Source organism: Aquarana catesbeiana, linkage group LG07 (assembly GCF_042186555.1).
Source record: "Aquarana catesbeiana isolate 2022-GZ linkage group LG07, ASM4218655v1, whole genome shotgun sequence".
In the NCBI taxonomy this organism is placed as follows: Eukaryota; Metazoa; Chordata; class Amphibia; order Anura; family Ranidae; genus Aquarana; species Aquarana catesbeiana.
The window spans coordinates 272,271,394-272,284,544 of NC_133330.1; the positions used below are offsets into that span (position 1 = coordinate 272,271,394).

A 13,151-nucleotide genomic window follows, 5' to 3' on the forward strand; every position below is an offset into this window, starting at 1 on the left:
CCCTATTTATCCCCATCCCCTCCCTGTTCTGCCCCCACCTCTCCATACTTGCTCTCTCTCTAATTGACACCAATGATTTCATTTATTTTATCCACCAATGATGGGATTTATTTTATTTCTTTTTTTTAACAATACAATTACAGTTGGAAAATAGTAGGGAGAAAGGACCGCATCAGAGTTACATATGGCAAAGTAAAACAGCAAAAATACCAGCTAATGATAGAATGAGTAATCTGATATATAAGTTCTGTCTGCTGACCGACCACCTTCTTCTGGGAAGTAGTATCATCGTATAGCAAGAATTCAGTATCAAAAATACCAAACTAGTAAAAAAAAAGGAGAAAAGAAAACAAAAAAATGGGGAGGTGGTAGGGTAAAAGGAGACATATAGTTTAATTTACTAGAGGTAATTGGACACATAAAAAATACAAAACACAAAAATCAATAAAGCAATGTGCTTACAGTAAATTCAGCTGATCTTGATAAAATTTGGAATAAATTACATTTTTAATCATAGACATTACCATAAAATGCAGAGCAGTGAAAATACTGAATATAGATGTGTGTACACAGTTATATACAATGCAATACTCCCAACGCACATGTTCCTGCACAAATGGCTGTATCTTAGATTGGGTGCTGAAATGACCAACGGCTGGAACCGACTGCAATCATGAGAAGGAAGTGTCGCCAGCACACCAGGATCTCCAATATTGGGTCCAAAACTCTAATCACATAGTATCAAAAAATAAAAGCGACGTTTCAGAGCAACGCAGGACCCCTTCATCAGGCATGTGACAAATTGTGATACAAACAGTCCACTATTTAAAGAACCATTCACCAATCAGTGCAAAGAGGAAATACCCCCCAGCCCGCCCCCGACATCAAATGACATCATATAACGTCCATAAACCTGTGTGTTTGCTTCCCTTTTACATAAAACAGCCTGAATCACTTTGGCCAGAGTGGATCAGTGTACTAGTATTCTATTTATACTAAAATAAATCCTATTTGCACAGAGAACTAACCTGCAGTTTGCAGCCTCATCAAACGTGTCTGTTCCTTTCCTTAATTATGTACTTCCGCCTGGTTGTTTACTACCATTGCTAGGTTACTGTTAGGGGCTTGCCTTTCTACACCAATCCGGCGACACGCTGTGCACATGCGCCCTAGGGGATCAATACGTCAATGCAGACGTCCCCCGTTGCCTTGCCACTTCATGACGCCGGTGGCGGTCTGCAATTAGACAGGGAGCACACTGGGGCTAAGTGAAGAGAAGAGAAAAAAAAAGTGAAAACCGAATGTGAAAGTGAGTCATGTCCACTGCACCTCTAAGATATGGAAAGTGAAAAAAAGCTGAAAATTTAAATAAAATATGAAAATAAAGGAAAAGAGAAAGCAAAAAAAAAAAAAAGGAGAATAGGAAAAATGAAAAGAAAAATATACAAGTTATAAAAAGGAAACAAAAACCAAAACAAAAATTGAAATAAAAATAAATGAAAATAAAAGTAAAAATAACTATAGAAAAAAAAAACATATAATAAAATAGAATAAAATAAAAAATGAGAAATGGAAAAAATGAAAAATTAAATAAAAAAATAAATATAAAAATTAAAAAAGAAAAAAGAAAAAAATGTAAAAAGAAAAAAGAAAGAAAAAAAATCCCTGTGCCAGCTACCGTGATAGACTAAGAAGCAGAATAGCTGCAAAGTAGATACGCAGATAAAGTATAGAATAAAAGATTAAAATTGTTGATACAGTACAACCATAAACAACATCACAATCCAAATTATCTGTCTTCAAGAAAACACATAGGATAGCGTGGTATTAAAACCCTCTGGCTGGACTGTGCCCAAGGTATATGTCCAGTATGCCTCACAGCGAAGGAGACGATCACGGTCTCCCCCATCACTGGTCGTGATATTTGTTCAATGACCACGCCCCTTAATTTGTGTTCTTGGTGCTTCTTAGCGACAAAGTGTATTGTTACAGGTGTGTTCAAATCGGGGGCTTCACCTTTCAGGGTCATCTCCAGCGCTACTCTTATATCACTCCTATGTTTCTGGAATCGTTTAAAAGGGCCAACTGTTTTCCCTACATACACCAATGAGCAGGGGCAGAGCGGTCAACATACTGTCAGCTCTCAAAATGTTAATGTTGAGCGTGGTCGCTTGCTTAATACGATCTGATTCCTGGTTAGAACCATGTATGAACAAAGGCCTATCGGCTGTTTTGTTCGTTTTAACTGCTACTCTTATATCACTCCTATGTTTCTGGAATCATCGTTTAAAAGGGCCAACTGTTTTCATTACATATACCAATGAGCAGGGACATTTCAAAATGTAGACACAAAACTCTGTGCTGCAGTTCATATATCCTTGTATGTGATATTGTCTGCCATTATGTGAGTGGGTGAAATGTTCACCACATATCATAGAGTTGCAAACGTTACAATTATAACATCGGTGAGATTCTAACCTTTGGCTTAACATATTTAGATCTCGGGTCTGCCTGTACCAATATGTTCGGGAATATCTTATTCAAATGCCCCACAAACTCATGAAAAATGCAAACTTCACTTCTCCAGATTAAAAAAATGTCATCAATGTATCTTAACCAACACTTGACGTTCTGAGAAAAAAGAGCCATATGATACGATGTGATGTTCCTCCATGTATCGAAGGAACAGCATTTTCCCAAATCCGTGGTACATCTATGGGCAGTTCAGCAGCCCCTTAGTTTATGAACATGGAGGAACATCACATTTATCATATGGCTCTTTTTTCTCAGCAAGTCAAGTGTTGGTTAAGATACATTGATTACATTTTTTTAATCTGGGATGGTGAAGTTTGCATTTTTCATGAGTTTGTGGGGCATTATCAGAAGATATTCTTAGGCATAATATTTAATCCAGAAATTTCCCAGGATAGTATTACCTATCTGGACGTCAGAATTACAAATGAGCAGAGTACATTACATACATCATTATTTGCAAAACCAGCTGACAGGAACACGTTGCTACGCGATTCCAGAAACATAGGAGTGATATAAGAGTAGCACTGGAGAGGACCATTAAAGGTGAAGCCCCCGATTTAAACAAACCTGTAACAATACACTTTGTCTCTAAGAAGCATCAAGTACACAAATTAAGGGGCATGGTCATTGAACAAATATCACGACCAGTGGGGGGGGGCTGTGATTGTCTCTTCCTTTGCCGTGAGGCATACTGGACATATACCTTGGGCACAGTCCAGCCAAGGGGTCTTAATACCACTCTATCCTATCTGTTTTTTTGAAGACAGATAATTTGGATTGTGATGTTGCTTCAGAGAACTGGAAACCGTGTGTTTACACACACAGATCTCGGTTCTCGGTGTGCCCCGAGCGATCGCAGGAGCCTGGCGATGATCGCAATTACTGGGCACCCGCATCGGCTCTGTGTGCCAATAGGGGACACGCGCCCCGTAGTGGCTGTCTATGGTACCAGTGTTCCATGACGGTGATTCGCGCAGCCGAGCCATGTTGGCGCAGTACAACTGCGGCGGCTGGTCGGCATGCGGTTAAAATGAATGTGCGTGTTATACGCCGATAAATATGGTATCTCATTCTTATTGACACCAATGATGAGGACTCGTTTTATTATTATTGCAACCAATGATTGGACTTATTTTATTCTCATTGACACCAATGATGTGACCTATTGTATTCCTATTGACACCAGTGATAGGACATATTTTATTCTCATTGACAGCAATGATGGGACCTATTGTATTCTCATTGACACCAATGATGGGACTTATTTTATTCTCAATGACACCAATGATGGGAATTATTTTTATTGTCATTGACACCAATGATAGGACTTATTTTTATTCTCATTGACACCATTGATGATTCTTATTTTAACCCTTTCATGACTAAGCCTATTTTTGAAATGTGGTGTTTACAAGTTAAAATCCGTATTTTTTGCTAGAAAATTACTTAGAGTTCCCAAAAATTATATATATTTTTTTAGCAGAGAATCTAGAGAATAAAATGGCGATTGTTGCAATATTTTATATCACACGGTATTTGTGTAGCGGTGTTTTAAACGCAAATTTTTGGAAAAGGGACATTTTCATGAATTTTAAAAAATCCAAACAAAAGTTACCCGAATTTTTTTGTATAATGTGAAAGATGATGTTACGCCGAGTAAATAGATACCAAACATGTCACCCTTTATAATTGCACGCACTCGTGGAATGGCGACAAACTACGGTACCTATGAATTTCCATAGGCGACGCTTTAAATTTTTTTTACGGTTACCAGGTTTGAGTTACAGAGGAGGTCTAGGGCTAGAATTATTGCTCTCACTCTGACGATCGCGGCGATACTGCACATGTGTGATTTGAACACCGTTTACATATGCGGGCGCGACTTCCATATGCGTTTTCTTCGCTGCGCGAGCTCGCAGGGACGGGGGTGCTTTAAAAATTTTTTTATTTATTTATTTATTTTTTATCCTTGTAAATTGTGTTTAAAAAAAACATTTTTTTAAAAAATTTTATTGCTGTCACAAGGAATGTAAACATCCCTTGTGACAGTAATAGGTGGTGACAGGTACTCTTTATGGAGGGATCGGGGGTCTAAAAGACCCCCGATCCCTCCTTTGCACTTCACAGTATTCAGATCGCCGAAACCCCGGTATAACCCCGGAAAGCTGAGTACGCAGATGTGCGTTCGGCGGGAAGGGGTTATTCCCAATTTCTCTTCAGTGTAGCCCCCAGACCCTCTTGACAACATGCTTTGTGTATCTTATTTTTCTTCTTAAGCTTTTTGAGGTGTGCCTAATTATTTTCAAATGTTTAAATTTATGCTAAGAGATATATCTTTGAGGAGAACTTGTCATTAAATCTGAATAAAATGCCATTGCAAACAATGTGGCCAATATCAATACTGATCACTTTCTTCCCTCTTTTGCCATGAACATGATCTATCTTGTTACACAATTTTTCCCCAAATCTGCACAACAGAACGTGCACTGTACCACAACAAGAGGCTTTGCATTGTGGTTCACTGTGTTGGGAAAAATTGGGATTAACCCTCTGGAAACTGCAATACACCCTTACATGTTTCCAGCAAACCTTGCCCAAAAATAGGGAGTTTTGGTTCAAATATATTGCAATACATGTTTAAGCTGGCCAACTGTCAAATCCCCGGATTGCTACATGGGCTCTGTGTTGCATTCTTTCCAACTGTCCCGATTTTGCCAGGACAGTCCCTTTATTTAGCATGCGGTCCCACACCGGCTTTGCCCAGGACTGAGTCTCGATGTTGAAGCAGAAGGGACAGCTGCAGAGTCCTTGCCCTTATAAGTCCTACAACTGCAATCAACCATTGATTGCAGTTGTAGGACGGGTTTGTCCGTGTGTGTTCAGCCGACACACCGGACTTTAGGCTTGTTTATGGACGTTCTATGTAAGTGTGTTTTTGACTTTTTTATAAAATAAAGCTAAAAAGGTTTTACACGATTGGTGTTTCCCACTTTGTGTTACATGCTAAATTCACCACTGCACTGATCGGTTCTCCCTGATGTTCTGAGGCACAGCCGCAGCAGTGCAGCACAGGAGTTATACAGCTGATATGCCTGTTATGATCCTCTGTAATGTGGGATCATTTATGTCCGGTAAGAAGTAACCCCTTCTATACTGGTGGTGGATCACATTTTTCGCTGCATAAAAGTTGAAGATCTCCTTACGAGTGGACTTTTGCAATTTGTGTTTTGCACGGGTGGATTATTTTTCACATTGAGAGACTTTTTTTCTTCTTTTCATTTGTTGATCACAAGCGCACATAATGTTTTATTAATGAGCATATAGATATATATTGATAAGGTCAGACTTATTATATTACACATTTTTACATTCATTCTGCTCATCGAGTTTGGGATATATTAGATCCATCACTGCTAATTTTTATGATACCTAGTAGCGCAATTCAGTTTTTTCCATTTCTATAAATGGTTGAGCAGAGATGACCTAATTCATATAGTGGGAAAGTGTGTTCCTGATGGTGTTGTTTTGTGCATTTTTCACACTTTTCCATGCGTTGCACATAGGGCTGCCCATTCACCTGAATAGGCTGCCTTACGTGCGACAAACACCCCAGAAAAGTTTCAGAACCTTTTTGAACTTACAACATCATGCCCTGCACACTCCTCTTCCTCATCTATTGCCTTCTTTCATACTCTCCACACTCCTTTCTTGAACATACTGCCCACCATCATGTCCTCCACACTCCTCTCCTGTACATACTTCCCACAGTCATACCCTCCATATTCCTCACCCTCACTTGCACATACTGCCCACTGTCATACTCTCCACACTCCTCACCCTCACTTACACATACTGGTTACTGTCATACCCTCCACACTTCTCTCTTGTAGATAATGCCAACTGTCATACCCTCCACACTCCTCTCCTGTACATACTGTCCACTGTCATGTCCTCCACACTCCTCTCTTGCACATATTGCCCACTGTCATACCCTCCATACTCCTCACCCTCACATGCACATATTCCCCACTGTCATACCCTCCACACTCCTCTCCTGTACAAACTGCCCACTGTCATACCCTCCACACTCCTCTTCTGTACATACTGCCCACTCTCATACCCTCCACACTCCTCTCCTGTAATACTGCCCACTGTCATACATTTAACACGCCTCTCCTGTACATACTGATCGCTGTCATACCCTCCACACTCCTCTCCTGTACAACCTGCACACTGTCATACCCTCTACATTCCTCTCCTGTACATACTGCCCACTCTCATACCCTCCACACTCCTCTCCTGTACATACTGCCCACTGTCATACATTTCACACTCCTGTCCTGTACATATTGCTCACTGTCATACCCTCCAAACTCCTCTCCTGAACATACAGCCCACTGTCATACTCCTCACACTCCTCTCCTGTACATACAATGTTGTATCACACCCTTCACACGTCTTCCCTACACTTCTTACCCCCTACAACAGTTCTTCCACATATTGAATATCCCCAATGTTTCCGGCCCTAAAATGGGCATGCTTTTGCTAGTTCAACCAAAGGAAACCTCTGTCTCCAGTTTTGTTCTGCCCATTATTAGTACTTGTTTCATTTTGTGATTATTACTATGACATATAGAGGACTATGGGGGGTGTGTGTTAAAAATAATCCATTCCAGGTGTCAGCAATGCTGGGTACACCACTGCTGTGTATATTTCTTACCACTAGACCTGAACAAGTACTAATACAACTAGCATAATATGTTGCATGGGGCAATCTCATCCCCTCCTTTGTTCATATGTAGTGTTTTTCCATCATATCTGTACTGTGCAGAACGATTGTTCATGCAGTTAATGTCTGCAGCTCCCCTTTAAAACCTTGGTATTAGTGTTTTCATGGGTACAACCAATGTTTTGTTGTATTTGTTTAGTTTTTATTTCTGATAACTACAGCTCTCTTATTAACTTTAATTTAAATTTAGTTTATTTAAAGTATGGGTTAACGATATGCCTCTTGTAAAACAAAGTCCATTGATCTCCCCACCCCAAATTAAAGTTCATTCTCCACCTACTATTGACAGAAAAACAAAAAAGGTGACCCTGGAAAAAATAAAATTTAAATGTTGGCAACTACAGTCAGGTCCATAAATATTGGGACATCAACACAATTCTAATATTTTTGGCTTGTTACACCACCACAATAGATTTAAAATGAAACAAACAAGATGTGCTTTAACTGCAGACTTTCAGCTTTAATTTGAGGGTATTTACATCCAAATCAGGTGAACGGTGTAAGAATTACAACAGTTTGTGCCTCCCACTTTTTAAGGGACCAAAAGTAATGGGCTAGATTAACAATCATCCATCAAACTTTCACTTTTTAATACTTGGTTGCAAATCCTTTGCAGTCAATTACAGCCTGAAGTCTGAAACGCATAGACATCACCAGACGCTGGGTTTCATCCCTGGTGATGTTCTGCCAGGCCCCTACTGCAGCTGTCTTCAGTTCCTGCTTATTCTTGGGGCATTTTCCCTTCAGTTTTGTCTTCAGCAAGTGAAATGCATGCTCAATCGGATTCAGGTCAGGTGATTGACTTGGCCATTGCATAACAGTCCACTTCTTTCCCTTAAAAAACTCTTTGGTTGCTTTCGCAGTATGCTTCGGGTCATTGTCCGTCTGCACTGTGAAACGCCGTCCAATGAGTTCTGAAACATTTTGCTGAATATGAGCAGATAATATTGGCCAAAACACTTCAGAATTCATCCTGCTGCTTTTGTCAGCAGTTACATCATCAATAAATACAAGAGAACCAGTTCCACTGGCAGCCATACATGCCCACGCCATGACACTACCACCACCATGCTTCACTAATGAGGTGGTATTCTTTGGATCATGATCAGTTCCTTTCCTTCTCCATACTCTTCTCTTCCCATCACTCTGGTACAAGTTGATCTTGGTCTCATCTGTCCATAGGATGTTGTTCCAGAACTGTGAAGGCTTTTTCAGATGTTGTTTGGCAAACTCTAATCTGGCCTTCCTGTTTTTGAGGCTCACCAATGGTTTACATCTTGTGGTGAACCCTCTGTATTCACTCTGGTGAAGTCTTCTCTTGAGTATTGATTTTGACACACATACACCTACCTCCTGAAGAGTGTTCTTGATCTCTTGTGAAGGGTGTTTTCTTCACCAGGGAAAGATTACTTTGGTCATCCACCACAGTTATTTTCCGTGGTCTTCTGGGTCTTTTGGTGTTGCTGAGCTCACCGGTGCATTCTTTCTTTTTAAGGATGTTCCAAACAGTTGACTTTGCTGCCTTCTCATTGCAGCATTTCAGATTAAAAATGGCGCCGCCGAGATACAGAGCCGGCTTTTGGCCGCTCTCAGTGGCTTTCAGCGGCTCTCGGCGGCTTTCGGAACGGGCGGACTGGCGGGGCCCGTGGGGCCCCCTATTGGCCGGGGCCCATGGGCTTGAGCCCCTTCAAGCCCAATGGAAAGTCTGGCCCTGCACGTGGCCATGGAACAGCTGAGCAGCCAATTGTCCCATTACTTTTGGTCCCTTAAAAGGTGGGAGGCACATATACAAACTGTTGTAATTCCTACACCGTTCACCTGATTTGGATGTAAATACCCTCAAATTAAAGCTGAAAGTCTGTGGTTAAAGCACATCTTGTTCGTTTCATTTCAAATCCATTGTGGTGGTGAATAGAGCCAAAAAGATTAGAATTGTGTCGATGTCCCAATATTTATGGACCTGACTGTATGTGAATGTATTTTACTTTAGTGTTCTGACCCCATAGTTTTCTGGAGAGCTACAACTTTTGCCTGCTGTATCACCTGCTGGTACAGTCTGGAGTTGCAGCACACTTTTTCAGATACTCTAATGCTGACAATCTTGTTTATTAGAACAGTACCAAAGACAATGGACATAACAAAATGCATTATAACTTACTAACAGGGATTGACTCCGGCCTGTTCAGATCCTAGTCCCAACTAACCTAAGCAATCCTGCCAGGAAGCCGTCACTGCACACCGCCAATCATGAGCAGCCTAGTCAGGGCGTGTGTATGTGCAGCTGCGGGCCAGAAAATGCCTCACTGCCTAAGATTGGTGGTGTGCAGTGACAGCTTCCTGGCGAGATTGCTCAGGTCGATTGGGACTAGGATCCGGACACGCCTGAGCCCATCCCTACTTACTAACCAAATTTCTTTACTGCTCTCACTACACCGAATGCCTATAGTTGCTGTGGGTTACTGAATAGAACAGGGGTCTCAAATTGGTGGCCCTCCAGCTGTTGCCAAACTACAAGTCCCATCAGGCATTGCAAGGCTGACAGTTACAAGCATGACTCCCACAGTCAGAGGCACGATGGGACTTGTAGTTTCACAACAGCTGGAGGGCTGACAGTTTGAGACCCCTGGAATAGAACATTTAGTGCCTTGCAAAAGTATTCACCTCCTTGGCATTTTTCGTGTTTTGTTGTCTCACAACCTGGAATTAACATGGATTGTTTGAGGATTTGCATCAATTAATTTACAGAACATGCCCACAACCTTGAATATGTTTTTTTTTTTTTTTTTATTGTGAAGCAAACAACAAATAGGACAAAATAACAGAAAAAGTCAATGTGCATAACTATTCACCCCCCTAAAGTCAATACTTTGTAGAGCCACTTTTTGCGGCTATCACAGCTCCAAGTCACTTTAGATAAGTCTCTATGAGCTTGCCACATGTTACCACTGGGATTTTTGCCCAATTCTCCTTGCAAAACTGCTCCAGCTCCTTCAAGGTGGATGGTTTGCGCTTGTGAACAGCAATCTTTAAGTCTGACCACATATTTTCTATTGGATTGAGGTCTGGGATTTGACTAGGCCATTCCAACACATTTACATGTTTTCGCTTAAACCTCTCAAGTGTTACTTTAGCAGTGTGTTTGGGGTCATTGTCCTGCTGGAAGGTGAACCTCCGTCCTAGCCTCAAATCACACACAGAGTGGTACAGGTTTTGCTCAAGAATATCCCTGTATTTAGCACCATCCATCTTTCCCTCAACTCTGACCAGTTTCTCAGTCCTGACTGCTTAAAAACATCACCACAGCATGATACTGCAACCACCATGTTTCACTGTGGGGATGGTGTTCTTTGGGTGATGTGATGTTTTGGGTTTGCGCCAGACATATAGCGTTTTCTTTGATGGCCAAAAAGTTCAATTCTAGTCTCATCAGACCAGAGCACCTTCCTCCATACATTTTGGGAGTCTCCCACATGCCTTTTCGCAAACTCAAAACGTTTTATTTTATTTTTTGTTGGCTTTCTTCTGGCCACTCTGCCATAAAGCCCAACTTTATGGAGCGTACGGCTTATTGTCGTCCTATGTACAGATACTTCTGTCTCTGCTGTGGAAATCTGCAGCTCCTCCAGGGTTACCCTAGGTCTCTGTGTTGTCTCTCTGATTAATGTCCTCCTTGCCCGGTCTAAGTTTTGGTGTGCGGCCGTCTCTAAGCAGGTTTGCTGTTGTGCCATGTTCTTTCCATTTGGTTATGATAGATTTGATGGTGCTCCTAGGGATCATCAAAAAATTGGATATTTTTTTATAACCTAGCTCTGACTTGTACTTCTCAACAACATTGTCCCTTACTTGTTTGGAGCGTTCCTTGGTCTTCATTGCAGTGCTTGGTTAGTGGTGCCTCTTGCTTTGGTGTTGCAGCCTCTGGGGCCTTTCAAACAAGTGTGTATATGTAATGACAGATCATGTGACACTTAGATTGCACACAGGTGGACATCATTTCACTAATTATGTGACTTCTGAAGGTAATTGGTTGCACCAGAGCTTTTTTTGGGCTTCATAACAAAGGGGGTGAATACATACGCACATGCCAATTATCAGTTTTTTATTTCTGAAAAATAGTTTTATGTATATATTTTTCTAATTTTACTTCACCAACTTAGGCTATTGTGTTCTGATCCATCACATATAATTCAGATTAAAAAAAACATTGAACTAAAGGCTGTAATATAACACTATAGGTAAAAAGGCAAGGGGGTGAATACTTTTGCAAGGCACTGTTTTTGTTACTCTCTTACTGAAAGTATTTGAGCTTCCCATTTACTTTCTTTTAGTCTGTTAAATATACCAATGATTTAAATATATATATATATATCTGTTTGGTAAGTGCAAAGAAAATACATGTTGGTCCCGTCAGAAATCCTGTAAGCTTATTACTTGCAGCCCCCACATCTAAGGACCTAGATGGCCTCTCCTTCCCTCCCGTGCAACCATATTTGTTATTTTGGGGCATGCACTGATACATTGAAGGGCTCTGCCTGACTTTTGGGTCCTGGCAGTGCCCTGCGGCACATACCCGGGGGGGTTCCTGTGCATGCCCAAACATACCAAGCTTTGGGACTTGATACCAGCCGGTCTTTGCTCATACAGGAGAAACCTGCATGTAAGCTGTCTACATTACTACATAGAAGAGCAAGAAGGTGGTTTTGAATTGAAACACCCTTAAATATTTTACAGGTGAAAGGAATTGTAGTAAAGTGCTCACAATCGTTCTAAGGATAGGAATTGCATAGCCAATGATCTCTATTTTACAAAAATAACATTCATAGGAGCCTATACAGAGTCTAACTTTGGTTTCCAAACTGTACAAACTGTAGCGGTGCTGTGACCAGTATTGCCTCATTAAATTTACCAACTCTGGTCACACAGACAAGGTCAGATTTAATTAAATGTTCCCATGAGCTGCTGTGCATTTCTATATATCAAATATAAACCATATATAATGTTGATAGATGTTATTTCTATGCAGCTTTGATTCAGTGATAACTTTATCATTACCTATTACCTATGATGTCTATTAAAGTAATACACATACAGTATATAATGTTTTGCGATTGGGGTGCGTATATGCAAGAACACTTCCAGTCCAGCACCAGGAACACTTAGAAACGGAGGATGAGTTTAGAAATCAAGGCGACTCCAGTTGTGTATTCTTTGGTAAGACAGTAATATATAAGTTCACCATAAATCATTGCTTCATTATTTTTATGTTTATTTTAAATATTTCTTAACCTTAATCCGGATAGACACCCTTCTAAATGTATTTCTTGCCATTGCTGTGGACAATCTGGCCAATGCACAGGAGCTAACTAAGGTAATGAAGTAGTGAACTCCTTCTTCGACCAATTTTAAAGAATATGACAGTTTAATATGTAGGGAAAACTAACATTTGCATTTTTATATATTTATTAGGACTGCTATCTTGGTTTGATTAAATTCAATTATTAATTTCCTATTGCAATGTCTACCTGTCTTGTAAACATTGCAGCAACAAATATTCCACATATACACTACTGTGCATAGGTTCTAGGCAGGTTTTAACCTCTCTGGGGGTAATCCCGAGTGTGGCTGTGGGTTAAATTTCAGTACTATTAGCGGTAACCCCGAGCCACACTCGGGATTGCATTGCAGAATCCTGGTACAGCTTACTTACCTTGTCACCAGGATCCTGCAATGTCCCCCGCTGTTTCTGCAGGCTGTGCCTCCACCCGAAGCTCTGTGTCACGACGCATGGGGGCGGGGCCCGGCAGCAAATTCAAAAAGTACTCAAAACATA

At 40.8% G+C, this 13,151-nt stretch overlaps 1 protein-coding gene across 9 annotated transcripts in view; it reads left to right on the top strand.

The window, feature by feature from the left end:
- The window catches only part of CACNA1E (calcium voltage-gated channel subunit alpha1 E), a 1,300,209-nt gene that overhangs the window by 1,142,865 nt on the left and 144,193 nt on the right, over nt 1-13,151 (top strand). For all 9 annotated transcript variants that reach the window (XM_073593343.1, XM_073593351.1, XM_073593342.1 and 6 more), the window contains one exon: nt 12,622-12,689. In XM_073593343.1, coding sequence (XP_073449444.1) covers nt 12,622-12,689 — 68 coding nt within the window. The remainder of the gene's footprint in view (nt 1-12,621; nt 12,690-13,151) is intronic.